The sequence below is a fragment of the Hevea brasiliensis genome, chromosome 2 (genome assembly GCF_030052815.1).
Source record: "Hevea brasiliensis isolate MT/VB/25A 57/8 chromosome 2, ASM3005281v1, whole genome shotgun sequence".
Taxonomy (NCBI): Eukaryota; Viridiplantae; Streptophyta; class Magnoliopsida; order Malpighiales; family Euphorbiaceae; genus Hevea; species Hevea brasiliensis.
In genome coordinates this window covers 119,744,590-119,770,543 of record NC_079494.1, presented here as the reverse complement: position 1 = coordinate 119,770,543, position 25,954 = coordinate 119,744,590, and the positions used below count along the sequence as shown (strand labels likewise).

The following is a 25,954-nucleotide window of genomic DNA, read 5'->3' as shown; positions in this document are numbered from 1 at the left end:
CGGAATCAAAGGCAAAACATGGATATCTTCAATTATTTATCATTTTTTTAACCTAATTAAAAATTTAATGTTTTATAAAACCTGAAATTATAAACTTAAAAGTTTTAAAATTTTTAATTGATATAGTAAAAAGAATTTTACATATTTTTTTATGAGATAATAATTTAATAGTTCAAATTTAAAAATAGTTAAAAATAATTAAACTTTAATATGATTAGCTAATCTTTTATATAAAAAATTATAAAAATAATGATAAAAAATACGTCACATGATAATTTTTAAAATATTCTTATTTCCTTTTTTAGAATATACAATTTTATAATAAATTAATATAATTAATTAATTTTTTATTAATTTTATTTTTAAATGAAAAAAATTAAAATTTTATAATTTTAAAAAATATTTTTAAATAAATAAAAAACAAAATTTTGTAAAAATTCAATTGAAATAGAATTCAAAGCTAAGTCACGAGCCAGAAAGGGATGGTGGCCAAAACTACGTGTAGATATTATTGACCCCACGTGTTTTGGGCATTGCAAGGGTTATGTAGGTGTAGGGCAAGTGAGAGACACTTGCTAGCTCGATGGGGGGGTTGTGGGTTTAGTGCAAAAAAAAAGGGTGGTGTTCGACCACTGCAAAAAAAAAAAAAAAAATAATAATAATAAATAAACAAATTATTCAAAACCTTTGTAAATTTTTTTAATTTAATTAATTTAATTTAATAATTAATTTAATTGAATGATTCAATTGATAAAAATAATTCAAATATTTTCCTATATTATTAATGTTGGCTAATCCTTTTAAATTTTTTTATCAATTTTAGTAATAACTTTTAAATTGAGTGAAATATCATTGTATTAGTTCTATTTATTTTGTGGAAAATATTTTTTTTAAAATATTTTTATACTTTATAGTGTTTGAGACACTCAGAAAAATAGAGTTAATAAAAAATATTTTTTCTAATAAAAAAGAAAATTAAATTAATTTTAAATAAAATAACAATTTTATTAAAATATGAAAACACTTATATGCGGATGATCACTAGTTTTATGTTACAATCAAACAATAGAAAATATTTTCATAAAAAATATTTTTTTAGAAAGAGATATGAAATAAATAGTACCTGGGAGAGTGATAAAGCAAAGGTTCAAAGAGATAATTAATGAATATAAAGAGAAATCAAAATTAAAAATGAAAAGAGAAATCAAACTTTAATTCAGCATACAACCTAAAATCTAAAATATTAAAAAATATATATAAAGACATTATAATACAAAATAAGATATAAAAAATTAGGATGATCCTCTCAAAATGTGGGATTAGCATATAACAAAGCCACTTTCACTAAGATATGAGCACTTATAGCTTACTTTAAAGCAAAGGCACATTAAAACTTTGAGACAAAAAAAAAATTACAATAAAAAATAATTTGACTAAATTCTGACAAATCATAATATCAGATAACATGACAAAAAAAAAATGCATTGTTCTTTTAAATAATAAAAATATTTAATTATTACTATTTTATTTGCTTTTAAAATATTTTTTTAGCATGATAATATCACAACTCTATAAATTTATTATCATTTTATTTTTATATAATATTATTATTCTAGAGCATAATCCTTATGAGGTTTTGCTTAAGGAAGAAAAATGATTTTTATGGTGCATGGTTATTCTCTATGATAGCAATTTGAAATCCCAACTTTACTTTATATGATTTTTTTTAGTGATGGAAGAAATGAACCGTGTTTGTTATGACATTTTCTGAAATATTTATCTCCTTTATCATGGCGGAGAATGAAGTTTAGAAAAGGCATTGAACATAACAATTTTTGGATGAAGCTGCCCATAGAGCCAAAGAAACTTGTTTCTTATTCATCCTGCACGGTTCTTTTTCAGAAATATTGAAGGATTACTTTCGGGAAAAAAAAATAAATAAGAGAGAGAGAGAGGGCTAAGAGTCTCACTCATACGCCCTTGATTTCAAGGTTAAGGTGTTATAATTATATAATATATTTGTATATTGGTAGTTAAGGGTATTAAAATGGCTATTTAGGGCATTAGGCCACATGGTGGAGAATAAGATACTCGGAATCAAAGCCATTTGCAATAAGGAAATAAGATTTTGGTATACAAGGCCGAAAGGAGGTTGATCAAATATTTATAATTTTTTTATATGAATGATTTTCTTGCCAGAGTCAACCTATTTGGAATCAAATATCTCCAAAAAAAAATCGAGATCATCTCTTCATCATTTCAGTTCTAATGGGCTCTTCGACGTAATAATGAGGCCGCTTCGAGTACGCTACCATCCACTCCAATCTCATATTATTTGAGCTTTACATCTTTACATCTTCCTCGAGATTTGTGTCTGACTACAATCCCCTTCCTCAAAAAAATTCAACCTTTAATTTCTCGTGATTATTAGGATCTACTAAGTTGAGTCATTTAATTGTTTTAAATTGTCACTTGCAAAACAACCTCCCGCATTATTTTTTTCCAATAATATACTACTTTTACTCCTTTTTTGGTTTAATTCATTTCATTTTTTGGGGTCCTTCTCCTTCTTCTTCAATAATAATTTTTTTATTTTGTTATTTTGCATATTTTATATTATATTATTCTTTGGATATATTTTTTTTTTTGAAATCACGAAAGTTACATCACATCATTTACATCAAAAAAAAAAAAAAAATGAATTCTCTTTGTGACATAAAAATGGAATATGCCGAACGCAATCGCCATATTCTTCTTTACATGCGTACTTCTTCTTCTTTTCGCTCATGTCCGAAAAATTTTTGGGGGAGAAAGCGAGCTTTTTTGCTATTAATTATTATCCTAATTCCTTCCTCTTTTGGTTCTTCATAATTTTGCTTTTTGAGTTGTTGTTTGACAAACTCTCCCGACTTCCATCCTTTTTTCTTTTGGATGTGTTTCTTTTTTTTTCTTTACAACCTCACATACATACCAAATTAGAACCCGTGCTCGTCACTCTTTGTTCTTTGGTTATGGCATTGAACACACAAAATTGGGATCATTGTTTCTTCTTGGGTAATTCTCTTATCTCTTGGCCAAAAAAAAAAATGTTTGTTGCTGTTGCGTTCTATGCAATGAATATCGATGCTAGATGCTCCTCTTGACCTACATACGAATTACTGGTTATTTTTTGGTGGTTTTCATTCTTCGCCACAATACTCCACACAATACATATAATAGAAATAGAATTTCATCAAGTCATAATGATGTATTTCATTATGATGTATTTCATAAACACATGAAATTGTTGTTTTGTTATATATCATTTCATGGCGTAACCATATGTTCCTATCTCCATATCTTTGATTCCTATCTCATATATAAACTAAAAACATCATCGCTCAGCAGCAGCAGCTTCAGTTGTACACCTGTATACCATCTCTTGTTGAGGGGGTGTTGGGAGAATTATAGAGAAGTTTAATAAATTAATAGATATGGGAGATTTGAAATTACAATTTTGGTAGATTTGTTATTAATAATTATGTTTATTATAATAAATTATTATATTTTTGTTTAATATAATTATTATTTATTGTATATAATATATATTAATGTGGAATTAATTTCAAAGAAAATTAAATGATTAAAAAATTATAATAAACTTCAATTATTTTAAAATTAAGAATTAATTATTATTTCTTAAAAAAGAGAGAGTATTGATAATGTTTGAACAACTTTGATTAAATGTATATGAAATGTGACTCCTTGCATCGAAAAGAGGGTAAAATTGTGTTATAACTATTATAAAAATTTATAAATTTAAGAGTAATAAATTTTTTAAGAAATTTGGAGACAAGATAGATTAAATTAAACATATTAGTTTACGTGCATTTGGCCAACCACATGGATATGGCAAAGACTTGCATGCCAAGAAAAATCCATTGGACAGACATGGACACTACACAAAGAAACCCTCATAACTGACTATAATTCTGAAATGATGCTTGTGAAAATGCGCTGGCTTCCACATAATATTTATAATTAATAATGTTGTATAAGTATGTGTCAAATTAATGTAGTGGCCGTATGAATTAAAATCTCTATCCATTATTTGTCTCATAAGTATGTGGCAAATTAATGTAGTGGCCGTATGAATTAAAATCTCTCTCCATTCTTTGTCTCCTATCATAGTGCTTCGCTTGCCAAGGCTGCAACAGTGGAACGGATACATAACTAATCACTCACCACCTTCTCTTTGAAGATGCGACGCGTGAAAAATATTGAAGGTGCTTCGAATGCCACATTGCCCTCTACTCCGGAGTACCAGCTTTTGTTTTATTTCTTTTTATTTTAAAAATAAGACAAACCCAACTGACTAATTAAATTTAAGCCACTTTTTCATCAATTTTTTCATACAATAAATATTTTTGGGGCACACATATAATCATCCATTAAGGCTTATTTTAATGCATTTCTCGTACACTAAGTCTTTTCTTTTTCAATTTAATTAACTTTACTTTAATAAAACTAGAATTAATCCCGTTTTCCTTCATCCTGCCACATATTACAGTAGCTCCTTGACGATAACTTTGAAAGAAAACGGAAAAACAAATTAACCCTAGTAATGCAAGTCCTTGACTTCAAAGCATCCGCCAGTGGAATTCTTAATTCCCTGGTGCAAACCCTTAACCCCCCTTTCACGCAAGCTACATGCTATAAATACCAAGTCACGCTCTCACCAATACAAACTACAATTTGAACACATCGCAACCCATCCACAGATTCCAAGATGGTTAAATTCCGGCGAGTTCTCCGGTCAACTTGTCTCTTCCTATTACTCTTTATAGTCCGTTGTACACCTCCTGAGGATCACATCAAATGTGTTTCAGAAAACACTAACTGCACTATTACTAATTCCTATGGGACTTTCCCTGATCGAAGCATATGCCAAGCAGCATACGCGGCGTATCCCACCACAGAAGAAGAGCTAATTTCACTAGTAGCCAATGCAACCAAGGCAAAAAGGAAGATGAAAGTGGCCACTCGCTTCTCCCATAGCATTCCTAAGCTAGCTTGTCCCGATGGTTTAGATGGGCTGCTCATAAGCACCAAATACCTCAATCGTGTGTTGGAGATTGACCTTCAATCCATGAGAATGAGTGTAGAGAGCGGCGTCACACAAAGGCAGCTTATTAACGAAGCTGCCAAGGCAGGGCTCGCTTTGCCTTATGCTCCGTACTGGTGGGGCTTGACCATCGGCGGCCTATTAGGCACGGGTGCGCATGGAAGCACGTTGTGGGGTAAAGGGAGTTCGGTTCATGACTATGTGGTGGCACTCACGATTGTTAGCCCCAGTGGGCCTGAAGATGGCTTCGCCAAAGTCCGGAGGCTCGACGAGAGTAACAGTGAACTTAATGCTGCCAAGGTCTCTCTGGGAGTTCTTGGAGTTATTTCAAAGGTACGTTTTCTTAGTCATGATGTTGTCTCATAATTTTATTTTGGATTTGGAGTTTGGCTTCTCCATGGTGGAATTATATTTCTTGTTGTTAACAAAGAAATCGGCATAGAGAAACCATTTGATAACTAATAATTAAAATTTTATAGTACGAAATAGACACTTACAAATGAAGTAATGCCTAGACCAAATGCGATAAACTTTACATTTTTATTCCTCAAGATTTTCGATTACGACGCCAGAATGCGCGCGGGGTCTATATGGGACACATCATTGATTTTTTTTTTTTTTAAGGGTAAGCAAAGGGAAAGGAAGCATTAGATTGAGGACTAATTTGTTAATTATATGAAAGTTGTAAAAGGCCATCTGCCCCATTTGGGTGATCTCATGACTGTGTGGAAGAAACAGAAAGCAATTCAGTGCGTTGTAGGTTTATCTGTGGCATTTTGTTATGTGTTTTCTTTTCTACTAACTAATCTTTTTGGCTGGCTCTTTTTCGTTAAATGGGTTGTTTTGTTTTGTTTTGTTCTGCTCTGCTGCCTTTCGTTTTATGTTTAAACTGCCACTAAAGGTTTTGTTTTCAACTTCATTAATTCCTTTTGTGATAATTAAGCTGCAGAAATTAGATTTAAATCGTTAGAATGAAGGCTTGATTGAAAAAAAGATTACTCAAGTCGTACTGAGATCTGTAGAAATGAGTTTCTGTTTGCACGATTATTTATTTCTACGCTAAGTAGTTTTAATTTGAAGCTTGTAAAGGTAGAATCCCTAACCTCGTTGCTTTACTTCTCGCTTATCATCATTAAGGCACCGTGAAAATCTTCAAAAATTAACCTCAAAGTCAAACGTCTGTATCAGCTAGGCTTTTTTTTAAAAAAAAAAAAAAATAGTTTATGAATATGTATTTAACTATCAATTTGGATTAAATTTACAAGTTCCATTTTCTGATACTTAAAAAATGCCTGAATTAATTCAATAATTCATCTATATTCACTATTATTTAAAAAAAATATATAGTATTTGATTTATCTTAAATATTTAATAGTATTTAGTTAAAATATTTTGAAAACTATTATTTGAAAAATTGTATTTAATTAATCTTAAATATTAATTATTAATTCCAAAATTGATAGTTAATCAAACCAACAGAGCCTATGAAAATTCAAAGATAAAAATAAAAAAAATAAAAATAAAAATAAAAAACAAAGGGAGGGTCTAAGACAATTCCATTTTTATTTATTGTTTAACTTATTTTATTAGTATACAACCATAATACGTACAATTTGAAAGGCGTGCTTCAAGTTTTCATTAAATTAAATAAAAAAAATTTAAATAAACGAAATAATTAATTAAAATTTGATTTTGTGTACAGGTTACTTTGCAACTTCAGCCTCTTTTTAAGCGATCTATATCTTACGTGGTTAAGAATGACTCAGACCTGGGTGATGAAGCAGCAAGCTTTGGTCGTCAACACGAGTTTGCAGACGTAACATGGTACCCTAGTCAACGTAAGGCAGCCTATCGAATCGACGATCGCGTTTCTTCTAACACTTCCGGAAATGGTGTATATGACTTCATCCCTTTCCGATCTACACTTTCTGTTGGATTGGCTTTGGTTAGAACCACAGGTTAATTTTCTTATCTATATATATACTTTTTCATCCTCTATTTCCTTGTCTAAGAATAATAGGATTATTTCTCTTTTCCATCAGAGGAAAATCAAGAATCTCTGCATGATGCAGAAGGCAAGTGCATTAGTGCTAGACTAACTACAACTACGCTCCTGACCTCAGCTTATGGATTAAAAAACAATGGTATATCAATAATTAAACAAACCATGCATGTAATTATTGGCATTAATTAAGATGGGTTATGTCACTAAATTTTGGAAATTTACAGGTATTGCTTTCACAGGATATCCTGTAATTGGATATCACAATCGCCTTCAATCATCAGGGACTTGCCTTGATAGTCCTGAAGATGCATTAATGACGGCTTGTCCATGGGACCCAAGAGTCAAGGGTGAGTATTTTCTCCAAACCACTTTCAGTATCAGCTTGTCAGTCGTTAAGAACTTCATCCAAGATGTGCAAAAGCTAGTTAATTTGGAGCCTAAAGGGTTGTGTGTCCTAGAACAATACAATGGCATCCTCATGCGCTATGTTAAGGCGTCAAGCGCCTACTTGGGCAAGCAAGAAGATGCAATAGACTTTGATATCACATATTTTCGAAGCAAAGACCCTGGGACTCCTAGGCTCTACGAAGGTATACTCGAGGAAATAGAGCAACTGGCGCTGTTTAAATACGGAGCATTGCCACATTGGGGAAAGAATCGGAACCTAGCATTTGATGGAGCTATCAATAAATACAAAAATGCTGGGGAATTTTTGAGGGTTAAGCAGATGTATGATCCATTTGGGCTCCTTTCCAATGAGTGGACAGATCAAGTGCTTGGGCTTAAAGGCAGTGTGACCATAGTAAGGGAGGGGTGTGCATTGGAAGGATTGTGTATATGCTCGGAGGACATTCATTGTGCCCCAAATAAGGGCTATTTCTGTAGAACTGGTAAAATTTATGAGAAGGCGAGGGTTTGCACCCTTATCCGCAAGAAGAAGCAATTGTGATCATCTGGGGCACTAGTTCGATGGATAGGCTGTAGCTTGTCATTTGTGGGATCACAAGGAAAAACGGATATTATACTTCCAGTACTAGCTATTGTGCTCTTTAGAGTTTTTTAACCCTCTGCAATCTAATTAAGGGATCCAAGCATCTGCTGCTGCGGCATCATATAGTAGTTCACATACAAAAGAAAAGGAAAAATATTTGAGCTTGCCATTGTTTAAAAGGTTACGATAATAATAAAATCTTTTATTTATTGAGTTAATTTAGAAGGGAAATGATTATTCTTTCTAGGATTTGCGCAATAAGAGTATGGAATTTGTTTCAATTTCATTCAATCAAATGCTAGCTAGGTTTGATTTAATGTTGTTCTTATCTTCAAAATTCTTAATTTAAATAAAATAATGTAAAATTGAAATTTTTGAAATATGATTTTCCATGATCTCTTGATATAATTTTGTCATTGCCTCATTGGTTTGCTTAAAAAAATTCTAGTGAAAGACAAAGAAAGTGGAATACCATATCAAAGGGCTGGGGAGACAATGATGAAGGGTGCACTTGCACTTGCTAAACTATTTAACAACCTGACTCTTTCTTCTTTCTTTTTTTTTTACCTTGCATCTATACCTTTTTTTTTCCTTTCAATTTTTCTTTATTTTTTATTTTTGATAAAAATTTATACAAATCATTTGCGATAATTCTAAAAAAAATTAATTTTTAAAATAAGAAATACAAAAATGATATCTAAGGGATCGAATAAAAATATTTGAGCAATTTAAAAAATGTAAATTTAGATTTAATCTCCATACAGTAAATTTTCAATTTTCATCTATGAGTATATCTTTCAAAATATATGATAAATTAATTAATTTTGTTAAAATAAAAAATTAATTAATAGTATTTTTTAAATATAAAAATTAACTAATTAATTTCACTAAAATAAATGATTAATTAGTAATTTAACCGATATTAAAATTAATTGAACAGACTAAAAACTAAAATATTAGAATTAAAAATAAATGAAGAAGAAAAAGTGATGAAAAACAAGCAGATGAGTGGGTGGAGAATTTCTTTTTTTACAAAAAAAATAATCAAATAGGAATCTACCCATTAAAAACTTATCTAAAATTGGAACTTAATCTCTATTTTTTTTATTGAGAATCTAAATAAGTTATGGATTACATGGTAAAGAGTGATTTTTCCTACATCATTTTAAGTACATTTAATTTAATATAAGTTGACTTTATATAATAATTAATTTAATAATTTTTAAATTAAATATTTATATTAAAATTTGTATAACATTTATTAATTAAAATAACAAATATATAAATTATGGTGTAAATATTTAATTTAGTAGTTAAATATGAAGCCTCTACAGAAAGATGTTCCTCCTTCTCTCCACAAAACACTCCTCTTTTTTTTCTTTTCCCGAATCTTTTCCCTTAATCTTTCTCATCATTTTTCCTTTTGATTTCTTTTAAGTTGCCACCAGTTGTCACCTCCTTCAACCTTTTTTTCTTGTGTTCTTCCTTTTTTTTTTTAATAATTCTTGAATCGATATTATATTCATTTATTATTATTAATAGATTTTGAGTTATTTATCCCCTCCTTAGTAAGAGTTTATTTTGCTTTATTTTCATTTTTGTAGAATTATTATTTTTATCAAATATTTGTTTTATTTTCTTTTTATGACGTGTTTGATGTGCTGTTTTATTATTTAAATAGGAATATAATATGATATACAAATATTTTCTCTAATAGGAGGTCAAAATTTAAAATCATAAAATGACCATGAAGTTAAATAGTGACCGCATATCGTTATTAAATAGAGTGTGCTTATATCAATTAGCTAAATTAAATGCTCTATCAATACAAACTCTTCAAATCAAAATAATAATTATTATTTTTTATATAAATAATTTTTGTTAAATTTATATGATTTATTCTTTTTTGTATTCTATTTTGAATTAATGAAATATATTTTTCTTTTTAAAAAAAATTAATTTAATAATTATTAATTCATTATTAAAAAAATGTCAAACTTTTAATGAAAACACCTGATTTTATGAATGATTTTTCTATCATTAAATTAAATTTAATTAATTTCTTCACTTCAATTATAATACTATACATTTTTATAATATTGCTAAATAAAATGTTTGAGCACAAGACATTTTACTTACTGCACTCCTAATGCAATCAAGCTAAGATTATTGTTAAAGCCATGTATGAATTATTAACTCTGTCACATGGTAAGAAAATTATTCATTTATTTATTAAACAATAATTTTATAAAAAAATCATATTAATTTTTAAAAAATAAACATACTCTAATGTTACATTTGGTAAAGTGTAACATAATATAATATAATTAATTATGCAATGTAATTAAAATTGTAATATAATATATTTATAATTATATTCCTTTATTTGATTATAAAATAAAAATATAAGTAGTGGAATGTAATCATAATTTTTATTTAATATTTAATTTATTTATAATATTAATAATAAGTGGTAATAGTTGCAGTGATTGGTAATCGAGTGATAACAGTGGCTAATTAAGTGGTTGTGGTGGTGGCAGCGACAGCGATAGTTAAATGATGATGACAGCAGCAATGTGAGGTAGTTGTCTTGATTATAGTGTAGTAATGATGGTAATAAGACGATGATAGTAACGGTGGTGATTGTGGTTGTCACGATCCAAATTCTGGACCGGACTAGCACTAAAATTTTGGTCAGTATAAGGTCCTCAAAACCCGTAGTAAGCCTAATTATTCTTTAGCCCAACCTTAAAGCCCATATCCAAGCCCATTTTTAGGAAATCAACCGGATAGAGTGCGACTATAAACTGGATCATTCAACGGGGAGTTTTTTTAGCTCACTGGACCTATGATCATAATATATATATATATATATATATATATATATATATATATATATATATATATATATATATATATATATGGGGAGCTCAGCTCACCCTCACAACCCACAATCAATTAGTTTAATCAAATGGGAGCTCAGCTCCATCATCCAAAATTTATGTCCATCCCATTCAACCATAAATGCATAATATTAAGTTTACAACCTCAATTAATAATCTTTTATAGCTGCAAATCAATAAAATATTTTTAGCACATGTGAAGTTTTAGAATTTAAATTAATAACATTACATAAATATAAAAACAGCGACTAGTAGACTTGCTAAAAAAAAAGCAGGTAAGTCATAAAGAAAAGCCCTCCTTTAAATTAGAAAAAAATGGTGAACAGGAGTGAGCATTCGACTTATAGAATAAGATATTGATTTTACATACAATTTCTATAACTATCTAAGTCTAGTACATTCCTAATAATGAAATGCAACAACTTCACACAATTCAAACAAGTCAAGTCATAATGACACTAAAGGCAATTTGGAGAACTCTCACACCCATGTGTCAAATCCATACTCACACACACATATATATATGGAAGCTGATCCCTTATACATCTCTCTTAGTTTCAACCTTTGCCAGCTAGATCAACTCAAAGCCGGACTTTTTCTTAATATTCAAATGCGGGAGCCAGCGAGATTAGCTCGAGCCGTGGCTATCCCGACTTATCCATAATAAGGATCGGGTCCCAGCGAGTCAAGCTCCAGCCGCGTCTACCTATCCTACCCATATTCATATACACACCACATGCACACCAACTCACATATGCAACTCCAGATCACCATAAAGCAATAACTACAGCAATGTCATCAAATACTAATGCAATACAAGGCATACCTAGCCAATAACTATATACATATATTTATAAGTGATGTATGAACATGCATTGAATACATAATAATATTAAAATTATAAGTAAAATCAATATCTACTCACAATACTTCATAAGTCACTGTGGCGGCTAGAAGGAGAAGGAAGGCTGGCCCGGCTCACTTAAATAATTATATTACAAATTGATTAATACTTACTTAAAACAAAACTTTAAAAGAGTCAAAGACAGCCTAGGTTTTACCGAAAATTTGGCAGAGTTTCCCATGTACTTAGGACCTACTCAACCTGCAAAATGGATCAAATAACACTTTTAAATTATACACCTCAATCCATATCTCATCAACATCATATGACCCCTCCTGGGCCCTCCAAAATAAATAATACTCACAAAATTAAAAAATTATGTTTTAGTCCCTAAAACTAACATTTTATAAAAATCATTCAAACGAGCTCTAAAATTTCTAAAATTTTGCCTCGCATTCTTTAACAATATTATAAAGCTAATGCAAAAGGAATTATAATTTTTTAGCTACCTATGAATATTTTATGGATTTTTATTCTAAACCCAATATAAGGTTCGAGTTTACCTACGCCAATTCTAATGTTTGGAACGCGTTTGGGGCTTCTGCAAATGGTGGGGAGGACTGTAATTCCAATCCGATTCTGAAACAACTCTAGCAGCCTGTCTGTCCGACCTGAAATTGTAAATCTGGGTGCTGGTCAAATTTAAGAGAAATGAAAGTACCTACGCGAAGTCCATACTACCAGAGGTTAGAATATAATTTTTACAAAATTAAATAAGCTCGTTTAAAATCTGAAAAAATATTGTGAAATCCATGGGACCATCAAATTTTTGGTGTCAGAAAATGTTTAAATTTATATTGTCGCGAAGTGCTCGTCGAGTGGAACATGTTGGTACTCTCAGAATTTTCGTGGGGTTCTTAGTTTGGGAGAAATTTAGCCAAAAGTTAAAATGGACTAAAACTTTCCAAGCTAAAATTGGATAGTCCGCTTGATAAAAATTTGTGATCTTGGTGTCTATGGAAAGCTCTAGAGGAGCAGAAGGTGTTTGAGACAAAACTAGGTCCGATTGTTAGCTAGATCTGCTGAATTTGGCCTTGGAAGTTGAATCATTGCGCGGTGAAAGGGGAGAATTTTGGCGAGTTTTCTAGCGATCTAGAGGGGCGCCGACGGCAGGGAAAGGGGTTGGGAGGTTGCCGGCGGTTGGGGAGGGGAGGCGGTGGCCTGCAAGGAGGAGGGAGGAGGAGAGAGAAAAGAGAGACAAAGGAGGGACGTCGAGAGTGTGGGAGAAGGAGGAAGAAAAAGAAGAGGAACCGGTCTGAGCCAATCTTGTTCGATTCGACTAGTTTGATTTAGGATATCTAAAATTGAATTTTTTACTCTGTCCTGAGACAAAAAATGAGGTCAAAAAATTCTGAAAAAATTATAGAAAACTCAAAAAAATTCGTGGAGTTTAAATATATTTTTAAATTTACCACGTAATTTTTAAATTAATTTCTAAAAATTAATGAAATTTATTATTTTAAGAAAATCAAATCCGATTTTTAAAATTCAGAAAATTTCAAATAAATTTTCATAATATTTAATATAATAAAATATTAATATTTACATATAAAATAATTATTTAAAAATTTAGAGTGTTATAGTGATGGTGGTGATAATGGTCATAGAGTAAGAATAATAATAGTAGTAGTAATGGCAATTGAGTAGTTGTGATAATAACATTATTAAAAATAAATAAAAAATTAAAATAAGTAGTTATGATTTTATGACGCTTACATCACTTAATTGTCATTTCATGAAGTCAATTTTTTTTATATTATTAAATGACGTAATTAAATATATAATATAATCATCATTATATTATAATTTTAATTATACCCTATTAAATATAATCTAAATTTAATTAAGAGATTTATTTATTTATTTATTTATTATTAAATAGAAATAAGCACGCGCACCTAGATAGAGATTTATCTCAATGAATGAAATTTCATTTAGCATACTTAAGAGGAAACACTCCAAATTAATAATATGTTATATCGAGAGTGTAATTTGAGGAGGATCAGAGCGAAAGGATTTCTCTTGGGGGAGGCTAACGGAAAGCTCAGTGGCCGTGATTAACCGCAGCCTATGCACCCACGGGATCTAGGGCATTAAAGACATTTCAAAGCCATACTGGTGTAACGTGGAAGTCAGGCGGTCCATGCGGCTGTCCCTGATTCGTAAAAATTTAGATACGAGTAGGCTCATTCGCGTTGGATTGAAGCCTCTTTCCTAATTGGAGTCTTCTGGAGAGAAAGGGTTCGTCGGATAACTGGTACACACGCAGTGGGCTGCACAAGAGAGGAAAATACAGAAACAGAGGAATCAGAAACAAAGAAAACATAAATAGTGTCACCCCAGAAAGCAAATCTCAGTCCACATATACAAACACTTACTGGTATGCCAAGTTTCACTTATAATTCCTTTATGTGTTGCCTTTCTGTGCCCCAAAAGTTTGTGTCTTTGCACTTTTCCCTATTCGATGCGTTTTTTGTTTCATATTTTTTTGATCGTATTTCGAGCTCAATGCATTTCAATCTGCTCAATTTTAGTTTTTTGGTTTAGGGTTTAGGGTTCCACACCCTGCCTTGATCCTTTTATATGTAGATTTATCAATCTCTCGTTTATGGATTTAGTATTGATTCATGTCCGTCCTCACTCCTGCTGTCGTTTTGTTTAGCATTAATTGGGGTTCAAATGGGTTTATGTTAATGGGATCGTTTATTGTGTTTCCTTTGATAATTTACAAATTATTATGTTTTGTCCAATTTGAGACGGAATGCTATCTTTTTTTCTTTCTTTTTTTTTTTCCCCAATTCGGGATTGACCATAAAAATTTTATCTTTGATTTGAAACGCGATTGTTTAAAATTTGTATTTGTTTTACTGGACATTTTTACTATTGGTTCTACTCTGCAATTTCTCTTGTCTAGCTATCTTCCACTTTTCTAGATGTTGTAGAAAGGTGGAATAATGAGGAAATATTGCAAAATTCATCTTAATTCAACCAATTAATACTCTGGTTCCAACGCAATCTCAGTGGATTTATAATTTTTTTTCATTTTTATTCTTTTTTTTTTTCCAGGATTCAATGCAATGGAAAGTTTAGGTTTTTATGTTTCATTTTTCCTTGTTTCTACTCTGATTCCTCATCCAACAATTCGAGCAACAAAAATTAGTTGGTCTGTCCTCAAGGCATGTGTCATATTTGACGTAGAAGTAATTTGGCAAGTTCTCATAACTGCTGCTCCTTTTAGCAGCTAAATTTTGTAGCTTCCCAGTTTCTACCTGACACATGGGTAGTTTTTCAAACTTTGCATGTCCTCCCAGCCTTATGTTCCTCTTTTCTATACGACCCACCCACATCGATTCTCGTGCCTTAAACACATCCTTGCAGGTTCAATGCATTTTCCATAATGGTTAATCAAGCTTGCAGTTAATTTGGGGCCCATTTAACTGTAGTTATTTGCATGATAAGATTTGGGGCGTGAAACAGAGACACAGTATGGCAGAGGGAACAGAAATTGAGGAACGGGTGGATCTTGACGAGGATAATTACATGGAAGAAATGGATGATGATGTTGAAGATCAACTAGATGATGATGCAGAAGATGATAATGGAGATGCACGTGTTGAAGAAAATGCTGAAGAGGACTATGAGGACTCAAAAACTGGGGTTATTCAGAAAGATCAATCACCAGAAATGAATAGAAGCCGTGTCAATACAGAGCCTCTAGAAGATGATGAAAAACCTACTGCTTCTGTCCAAGAAGAGGAAAAAGAGAAGCATGCTCAACTTCTTGCCCTTCCGCCCCATGGTTCAGAAGTTTTCATTGGTGGGCTTCCAAAGGATGCATTAGAAGATGATTTGAGGGATCTATGTGACCCAATAGGCGAAATTTTTGAGGTCATAACAGTTTAGATCTATACTCAAGATGTCTAATAACTTTTCTTCATGTCATTGTTAATTTGTATTTTATTTTAAATTATTTTTCAGATAAGGTTAATGAAAGATAAGGACTCTGGTGAAAGCAAGGGCTTTGCTTTTGTTGCCTTTAAATCAAAGGAGATTGCTCAAAAGGCCATTGAAGAGCTTCATAGTAAGGAGCTCAAGGTAATCATGACTTGGTGCAACAATTCCATCACTTTAATAATTTTATATGTTTTTATTTAAAAAAAATTTTGCGTCACTGCTGCAGGGAAAAACCTTAAGATGCTCTCTTTCTGAAACCAAGAACAGATTGTTTATCGGTAATGTTCCAAAGAGCTGGACAGAGGATGAGTTTAGAAAAGTCATTGAGGAGGTTGGTCCCGGGGTGGAACTCATTGAGCTGATAAAGGTAGAGTTTTGAATTGAAATATTATTTCATTAATAGTGAATTGTAGTAACCATTAATGCTTTTATATTCTGTTAATTACAGGATCCTCAAAATCCAGCCCGCAATCGTGGTTTTGCTTTTATATTGTATTACAATAATGCATGTGCTGATTATTCAAGGCAGAAAATGTTAAATGCAAATTTTAAGCTGGATGGAAATACCCCAACTGTCAGCTGGGCTGATCCAAAGGGCACACCTGATCATTCTGCTGCTGCTGCCCAGGTGAATTATTAAAGCAATTTGAAGAAGTTGATTCTTCATAATTGAAATTGTCAAATTATTTATACATGGATCCTGTGTCTAGTAAGTAATGGCTAAGCATTTTGGGATTTCTCATATCATGTAGTAAATTATAGAGTTGTCCCTTCTACAATTCTGCCTTCAGTAAATTATAGTTTTCTCTTCTACGTTCATTGCATAAAATGTACATTGCAATTCAGTTGATGTTCATTTGCCTTGACTCTTCTCTTATTTGATCTCTTTAAAAAGTCTTTGTGGTTTCAATAATTAGTACTTACAGAACAGAGAGAGAGAGGGAGTATTTTGAATGCAAATGATGAGATCACTTGTAAAAGTTCTTGGACCAAAAGTTAGTGTTCACTTGGCTACTTTCACAAATTAGGTTTCTTCTGGTGCCCTGTTATGTCCACTGAATATTTGAAGACGCTTCTAAGAAACTTTGATTTGGTCACATTCCCTGCATAACAAATTTAGCAGGAATCTCAATATACAATGTCTTGCAGAAGTGCCCCAATATATTAGACTGCGCTAGACATTCTCTAAACTGCTTATATTTGTAGAGTACCAAAGGAGAAATCTATAGTTGGTATTTTCTGTTTAACTAGAGTAAAAATGATTCTATATCATTATTTGTGGAAAAGATGTTTGGGCCAAATTCCTTTTTGGGTGCTTATCATATTTTACCGAAATGTTGAGTTTTCCTCATATCTGTTGTGGATGACAGGTTAAGGCTTTGTATGTAAAGAACATACCTGAGAACACTAGTACTGAGCAACTGAAGGAACTATTCATGCGCCATGGGGAAGTAACAAAAGTTGTTATGCCACCTGGCAAAGCAGGAAAACGAGATTTTGGGTTCATTCATTACGCTGAAAGGTCAAGTGCATTGAAGGCTGTCAAAGATAGCGAGAAATACGAAATTGACGGTAATTTTCAGAAATATCAATGTGAACATGTAGACCAAATATAACCTTTTTTTTTTTAATTGATTTTGATAACTGTGAAAATAACCCTGTTTTCAGATATCAAGAATGTGCATGGATAAGGAAATTATAGAATTTAACATTATGGATTAAATTATATGGATATGTTATATGTTATTAAGCTAGATAAATATTTTCTGTAGAGTGAGTGTGAGTCAATGGTTATGATAAATTTTCCACAGTTTCAGTATTAGTTGTTCTTGTTTATTCTTTCTAAGAGAAATTATACCTTACCTCCTTTGGTTAGACCTATTTAATTATCCCATTTTGACATTCGACTTTCCTGAGGCTAGCCTTAGATATCCTTTTTCTGTGAGTACAAGTGGATTATCTTCAGAGAAAATATGAAATATGCTATCAGAAATTGTAAAATCTAATAAATTTGGTAATACTGTTTGCTGACTTCTGCCTTTGTTGTTCTTGCCGTTGTCAAATCATGCAAAAAATGGTGCTGTTTTTAAGTTTAAATTTTTACTTCCCTTTAAGTTCAATGAAGTTGTAATGCATAACCCAACCCCACCCACAAATAGGGGGAAGTGATCTGTGATTGGCAGGCATGTGGGTTGCATTGGGAATTCAAGCCTTGCTGCTGGAGATAATGCAGTTTGTTTTGTTTTATCATTGTTCTCCTTTTTTTTTTTTTTTTTCAATACAAAGGAAAATCAAAAGTAAGAATTTGATACCAGTGAACTTCATGACAGGTCAAATGTTGGAGGTTGTCCTTGCCAAGCCTCAGGCTGATAAAAAACCTGATGGGATTTATCCTTACACAGCAGGGCTTCATCCAAACCATGTGCCACATCCTTCTTATGGTGGGTTTGCTGGAAGTCCATATGGCTCTGTAAGTGCTGGATTTGGTGTTTCTGCCAGTTTTCAGCAGGTATTTTATAGACTTAAAATAGTTTTTCTGACCTTCTACACAATTCTGTTATGGTCGAACATCATCTTTTAAACTTCCATGCATGAACAGCCAGTTATATATGGAAGGGGTCCAATGCCAGCTGGGATGCATATGGTGCCCATGGTTCTACCAGATGGTCGAATTGGCTATGTTCTGTAAGTTTCTATTTCAGTCTCTTGTGTAACCTTTTAAATGAGACATATTTTCAACCATTGCTTCGCTGTTATGGAATTGTGCAGTCAGCAGCCGGGTGTACAGATGCCACAACCTAGGCCGAGGAGAGTTGATCGGAACAATGGTCCAGGTGGGCCTGGGCGAGCTGGAAGTAGTGGGGATGATGTCAATCGTAGCAGAAGGTATCGCCCTTATTAGTGGTAGAGGTGCAGAAATGTGTCATAGTTTTTTCCCGGGAATGAAGAGACATTATAGTTGGATGACTTGTTGCGGTGAACAAAATAACAGAGCCATCACCCCTTTCTTCTCCCCCATCCCAAAACTCTTTAGAACCAAAAAAATAAAAAAAATAAAAAAAAAAAGAATGGAAAGAAGAAGAAAAAAGATTTTAGAATTAGGAAGATGAAGTATTCTGTGACTTTGTTGTGGTGGGAGACGATTGACATTTAGCAATTCTCTTTATATTAACGGTTTATTTATTGGCATTGTCATGTTGCACCCAGCAGGAGTCGTTGTGCAGGCCATGGTTCTGTGTCAAAAGTGCTAGTTATTTCATATATTATCTGTTCCCTACATTATTACATTTCTTTTAGGTCAAGTGCAGATATACTCCATTTGTGTTTGTGTTTGGCAATTGAATATGCTACAGAAACATGTTTGTCAGCAAAATGCACCTGCCAATCCTTATTTGCATCTTAAAAGGATGGCAAAAGATGACCTTCATATTGGCTATAAAAGAGAGTTTTTCTTTAACAGCCAGAGATGCATGAGGATATTGTCGTGTTGTTTTGTTTTGTTTAAAAAAGATGAAATTAGCTGACTGCAACCCAGCTAATGGGAATGCCAATTATCAAGGCAATAATTAAAGGCTTACGGCTCTCAAGGCTAACCAGTTAGCAGATGGACTTGTTCAGGGTTTAGTTCTATAACAACTATCAACCAGCAATAGTTTTGATGCCACTGATAAGCTATAGCCCCAAACTTGGTTTTAAGGGCCCAATTTGACGACTGATTACTTGTGATAATCAATGAACAAAGCTGTTGTTTAAGCATCCAATATTTGTGATAAACATCACTCATTATCAACTCAAAATCACACTAAACTAGCATGTAAGAACAGAAATAGTGAATAAGCACGTCGTTGTTAAGGAATTATCAAAGGATCAAGTATAATTGTATTGGAAATAGAACCTTTAGTAGGAAGATTAGATGAAACTCGCACAAACTGTCTATACAACAGGACAGGACAAAATTGTCAACGTACATATAATTTATGCAACAAAACAAAGCAAACTAACCCCTCTAAACTAATAGAATTCAAGTAGTATGAACAACAGGAAAAACATTAATGAGTAACAAGAATCGATATTAATAAATTTAGTTGGAGCAATTGTGAAACAACATCACCCACAAAGAAATGAAGCAGACAAATATAACAATATTATTTATGTGGTTCAACTTTTAATATAAAATAATATTATCAATGTGTTATACTCAAAACTACTTGTCCATAAATCTAATTACACCCAATAGAATATTATATATATTATTCATAATAAATATATTACTTTGTCATTAATAAATGTTGGATGCAGTGGTAGGATCATTGCACTTTTAAAGAGAGAACTGATGTTCGATATTTAAATATAACTTAAATATAATTGATATTTACTATTTTAACATTCAAACCATAGGCTATAATTATTTAACTTTAACAACCACAGTCCCTCTATGGGCTGCAATGAGTAATAATCTATTTCTCTTAAACTTTTTATCCTCTATTCATATATGTCAAAGTCTAATAAAATATCACTAATATTTGTATTTACGACATTAAACCTTTCAATTTTAATCTAAATATAAATCTCACTAATCAGAAAATAAAAATTTCCAAGTTTTGAGTTAATAATATAACATTAGCATTGCAAAATTCAGAATTATATCGTGAAAGATGGATTTTAAGTTTCCTCAGCAGCAAAACATGACATAAAAGTATTTCTTTTTTTTTTAAGCAAAAAAGTATTTACTTACTTTTATTCACAGTGAACAGCTCAAAAGAAGGGGGAAAACGTCGAATAGTTAAAAGCAATTAAACAAGATATTGAAACTCAGCCTAAAAATTGGTTATCCGGTCTCGTCTCGGAGAGCTCTTGAAGACGCTTCTTCACCCTGTCCAACCCATCACCCCATTCGCTGTTTATGCACGAAGGCCTGACATTACTATAGTCGACAGCGTATAGACCAAACCATGCTCGTGCTTTGTATTCGTTGCTGCTGCTGCTTTTGACTAGGGGACGAGCAGTGGCGAAAGGGCTGAGAATTGGCAGAGCCCGAAAGGGAAACGAGTGCTTCGGTGAGTCTGGGAATGAGAGGAAAGCATGCGGTGGGTGGATTTGGGGACACAGCCCAAACATGGTCCTCGGTCGCTCTCACAATTTGTTAAATGGTTTTGCATAAAAACAAAAATAAAAATAAAAAACTAATGAATCCAAACTAAAATTTATCCTAAAATTGAACTTATGGGAGGAGAAATAAAATCAAATTAGAAAGGGAGAGAGTTTCTTCTGAGCCACTTGTCTAGCCAAGTTAGATATCAGACATTAACATCAGAAAATCCAAGCCAATTGTTTTTCTATCTTGTTTTAGCCACTGAATAGCGAATATATGTGTGGATGCCTCTATTCTATGCATCACTGATCTTCTTTTAGGAAACTCCTGTAATCTGTTAACTACTTACTGCAGTTCCCATTTGCCAATCAAACATCAAGTCTGATGGCACCTTGGCTTCTTTCATTTTCTATTTGAATGTATATAGTTAATAAAATTAATATAAATATAAATTATATATTTAAAAGGATAGTTTAAATAATTAAAAAAAGTACTGCAAGTATTCATTCAATTCTTATCAAATATCATAAGCATGAATGATCTTCAGTACTATAATCATATATATATTTTTTTGTCACATGACAGCTTTCTAGGAGAGGATATTAATAGAAGGGGTTGGATGATCAAGGAAAAAGGAACCTAGCTAAGACTTTCATCTACGTTGCCATTCAAGTCCTGTAATACAATGCCACCAAATTGAATTGAACAAATTTAAGCCACAGTAACCTTGACCGGATACCTGTGAATGGAGTCTGCCCATGGGTTACCCCTTGTTTCGCCCAGAGGAATGGCCCTGAGCGCTTTCCACACTGCACTATTGCATTTGAAACCTGACCCAAAAGCAATCTGCCACACCCTGTCCCCGCGTGAGACCCGACCCTTGGCTTCTGTATATGCCAGTTCATACCACAATGAGCTACTGGAAGTGTTACCGAATCTATGCAGAGTCATTCTGGATGGCTCCATGTGCCAGTTACTAAGTTGCAAATTCTTCTGCAACTCGTCTAGAACAGCCCTACCCCCAGCATGTATACAGAAATGCTCGAAAGCAAGCTTGAAATCCGGTATATAGGGCTTCACTTTTGCTTTCAAAAGCTTTCTTCTAACAAGGGTGACAAAAAACATAAATTGCTCGCTTAAAGGCAGTACCAGAGGACCCAATGTAGTAATGTTTGTTTTCAATGCGTCTCCAGCTACAGCCATTAATTCACGGGCTAATGAGACCCCAACAGTTCCTTTATCATCTTCTCTCTGGTAAACGCACTGGTAGTTTTTGTCATCAGCGCCTTTGTGGGTTCGGACTGTGTGGACCAGCTGGTATTTGGACCTGCCCTTGTCTTGGCCCTTGTTCGAGAGAAGAACGGCAGCTCCACCCATGCGGAATATGCAGTTGGGAAGTAGCATTGACCTATCCTTGCCAAAATACCAATTCAAAGTTATATTTTCTGTGCTTACCACAATTGCATAAGTGTTGGGGTTTGCTTTCAGAAGGTCTTTGGCTAGGTCTATAGAGATAAGCCCTGCACTGCAACCCATTCCACCAAGATTGTAACTCTTAATGTTTGTTCTAAGCTTGAAGTGATTCACTATCATAGAGGACAGAGACGGAGTCGGGTTAAACAAGCTGCAGTTCACAATGACGATGTCAATGTCTCTCGGTTTAACTCCAGTTTTGTCGAAAAGAGAATTCAATGCTCCGAACATGACTGACTCGGCTTCCCTCCGGGCTTCGTCCATGCACAAATTCGGTGGTCTAGACGATATTCCTCTTGGTATATAAGTTTCATCTCCTAGACCTGACCTTGTCGATATCCGCCTCTGGAATTGAACAGTTTCTTTGTCAAACAGCCCGCTATCTTCCGTCATTTGCATGAAGGCCTCCACTGACATCTTCCATTCATCTTCCGGTTTGTAACATGCAAAATCCACCAGATAGATGGGTCTGGACCGCTTGGCCAAGTAGACTCCGAGAAGGACAAGTAATAGAACAGAACCGGCAAGTCTAGTGGCGGCGTCTATTTCATGGAGTTGAAGGGACCGAGTCGTCCATAACTCGTAAACCAGGTCTAGTTGAAGACCAGTGATTTGAACGAGCGTGGCTATGGACAAAGGGAAAATTACGAGACACATGAGTATAGTAGCAGGGTTACATGAGTAGCCATAACCTAACTTAACGTATTTGAGCTTGACGGACTGTAAGAAGTCAGGCAAACGTTGACGGATTCTTATGACAGCAGAGGAAGAGTCTTTAAAAGCCATCTCCGCCGTCAATCTCTCATTATCCATGTCTATATTATCCATTTGTGTAGAGCTCCTCTGTGAGTGCTTTGTTTCGGTTGCTTGTGAGAAAAAATAAAACGGGTATCGCTAATTTATAAACAAGACGCTGAACTACATCCCATCCAAAAGAAAAGAAATGCTAAATTAAAAGCAAAACCTGGCCTACACGCATAAAAACAGTTCACAGTTGGTTGGTAAGATAGACACGAAGAGAGAGATGGATTCAGACCTCAAGAGTTGGGAAGCTGTACCAGTAGAAAAGGTCATATATTAACTGCAAGAAAGCTGAAATCCTATTCTTGAATTTATGGTGAGTAGTTCGAAGAAAAGTTGGATAGCTCAACCACCATGGGAATGGGAAGCTAGCTATATATGGTATCAGGAACAATATAAAAATAAAGGGTAAAGCCAAACTCCATCTTGGTCCAAAAATTCCCATGTCCGTTTGGTAACCAAGAAAAAAAAAAAAAAGAAAGGGGGGTGAGAGAGGGGAGGTGTGTGTATGTTGTGTTTGATGGAGGTGGCCATGTGATAATGTGAGGTTTCTTTCAAGTTTCAAGCAAGATCACTGTCATTTTGAGACTTGGAGAGAAATATTAAAATATAATTATTATGAAAAATAATTTTGTGATAATTATTAATTACATAATTATTACTTTTAATGCTTATAATAGATTTCATATGAATTTCAACTTGAATCAATTATCCTAAAAAAAATCTTTTTGTCTTGCCATATGCTTATGCTCATGCTCAAACACAAAGAACGTGTCCACGTGGAATTTTTAAGGACCATGTTTCTGCAACATGGGCGAATGGGAAATGTGAAGAGAAGAGAAGGATGATTATGGGAATTCAAAGAAAGCCGATGGATTTTAGGTGACTAGCTGTCGAGGAACAATTAATGAATTTTGGTCAAATAAAGTAGCCGCTAATCTCAACGCTCAGCGCCATTTGCCAATTTGCCAGAAGGAGACAAATTCTCTCACTGTTCCCCACCAGAAATTGTACAATCATGACATGATTCATATAATCCATTCGATGATTCATAATAAATAATTTAAAAATTTATAATATCTGTATAATATTTTTTTTAAAAAAAATTATATTTATATATGTGTCTAATTATTATTATTTATTTATTATTTTATATTAAATATTAACATAAAGTCATAATAATATGCTAAAATTTCTTCCTCGTTGGATTATTAGAGAAAAAAAATCATTCACAAAGTAATTACCTGAATTTTTAATTTATCATCAGTCTCATAAGCATCATTATTCTACGAAATTCATTTTATCCTCTTTTATTTTCTATGGGTTTACGTGTTCCATTGAAAAACGACCTGCATGTGGCAAAATTTCTTGAGTTTGACCATATATATATATATATATATATATATATATAACATGATATATAAATGCGCTCGGAAGTTATATAAACTTTTAAGAAGATAAAATTTACTTGTCGAAGCAAATTATGTTATTATCCAAAATTCTTACAAGATTACGAAAACAATTGATACTCATTTTAGTCAAGTGGAAAGTATATGTCGAGACAGAATTCCTTGTGGAAACTCTTACACCATAGGAGGAAAAAAATTATTTAAATTTAATTTATCATAAATTTAAAATATAAATATATAAATCACATTTATTTTATATATAAATCTCATTATATATTTATACATTACTAATTGATTAGAAAATTTTAAAATTTTATTAAATATTTGAAATATAATTGAGTTAGGGTGAATTAATTAAAAAATATGCACATATTATAATAGAAATATTTGAATTTTTTTTAAAGCCGATTAATAAAAACATATTAAAATAATTTTATAACAGTATAATATATTATATTGTATATTAATAAATTTTTTCCCTGATTATAATTTATAAATAAAATCTTTTCCATTGTTTAAACATTATTAATATTAATACAAAATTTTCTATATCAAGGAATTTATAAGATCCACATGCTGAATGAGAAGCCTAACCTTTAGGCATACTTGCATGATCCAGCGATCAAAGGGAATACATTGCAAATAACATTAATGATAACATGATGTGGGAATTCAAAATGGACGGCAACAACCACAAGGCTAGTAGTTAGCTTGTTCACGTAACTGGGTTGGACTTGTATCTCGATGCTCTGTTTAACTTAAGATATACACCACCCTGTGTTTATAGCTTTTAATGCTTTTAATTTGGTAGCTGATATGCATAGGGCATGCCACATTTATCCTCAGCAGCACACAACATTGTCATTCTAAAATACATAATATCAATTGTACATGGATCGATTATTGTTACGTATCATGTCAAATTTATCATGCATACGATATTAATTTTAAATCTTGTACATCTGAAAAATGAATCATTATGTTGCGTACGAAGAATGACAACTATATTAATATCAAAGAAAAAAAAAATCTACACTATTTTTAAGGCCCGTTTGGATTGAATGCAGTTATTATATTGTATAATTTTTATTATTAACACATTTAAAAAAATGATATGATATAAGATAGTTTCAATTCTTTGACTTTTAAGAATCATATTGAAATCAAACTTTGATTTTGATTCTGATTCGATTCTAAATAATTTTAATACAATTTTAATTTTAGTTTCAGTTTCATTTCAATTTTATTTGATTATTAATTTTAATTTAAGTCTTGATCCTTGCACCTAAAATTACAGCACAACTTTATATTACTTTTA

At 32.4% G+C, this 25,954-nt stretch overlaps 3 protein-coding genes across 7 annotated transcripts; 2 read left to right on the top strand and 1 right to left on the bottom strand.

The window, feature by feature from the left end:
* Window positions 1–4,662: 4,662 nt before the first annotated feature.
* Window positions 4,663–8,318, top strand: LOC131176049 (probable L-gulonolactone oxidase 6). The gene is made up of 4 exons (XM_058141143.1): window positions 4,663–5,437; window positions 6,807–7,062; window positions 7,147–7,257; window positions 7,322–8,318. Exons 1-4 carry the CDS (start codon window positions 4,769–4,771, stop codon window positions 8,056–8,058), a joined length of 1,773 nt encoding a protein of 590 aa, XP_057997126.1. The 5' UTR covers window positions 4,663–4,768; the 3' UTR covers window positions 8,059–8,318.
* Window positions 8,319–13,897: 5,579 nt separating this feature from the next.
* Window positions 13,898–19,050, top strand: LOC110661053 (heterogeneous nuclear ribonucleoprotein Q). Of its 5 annotated transcripts, none has more exons than XM_021819569.2 (9): window positions 13,898–14,287; window positions 15,385–15,795; window positions 15,886–16,002; window positions 16,088–16,228; window positions 16,310–16,489; window positions 17,232–17,433; window positions 18,192–18,370; window positions 18,461–18,546; window positions 18,631–19,050. In XM_021819569.2, exons 2-9 carry the CDS (start codon window positions 15,394–15,396, stop codon window positions 18,761–18,763), a joined length of 1,440 nt encoding a protein of 479 aa, XP_021675261.2. In that variant the 5' UTR covers window positions 13,898–14,287; window positions 15,385–15,393; the 3' UTR covers window positions 18,764–19,050. The 5 variants fall into 5 exon arrangements, with proteins under 5 accessions (XP_021675261.2, XP_021675260.2, XP_021675258.2 ...); XM_021819568.2 differs by having other exon boundaries at window positions 13,899–14,287; window positions 15,367–15,795; XM_021819566.2 differs by having other exon boundaries at window positions 13,899–14,287; window positions 15,351–15,795.
* Window positions 19,051–21,431: 2,381 nt separating this feature from the next.
* On the bottom strand, window positions 21,432–23,712 carry LOC110661052 (3-ketoacyl-CoA synthase 1-like). Its single transcript, XM_021819563.2, has one exon. It carries the CDS (start codon window positions 23,252–23,254, stop codon window positions 21,665–21,667), a length of 1,590 nt encoding a protein of 529 aa, XP_021675255.2. The 5' UTR covers window positions 23,255–23,712; the 3' UTR covers window positions 21,432–21,664.
* Window positions 23,713–25,954: the final 2,242 nt, after the last annotated feature.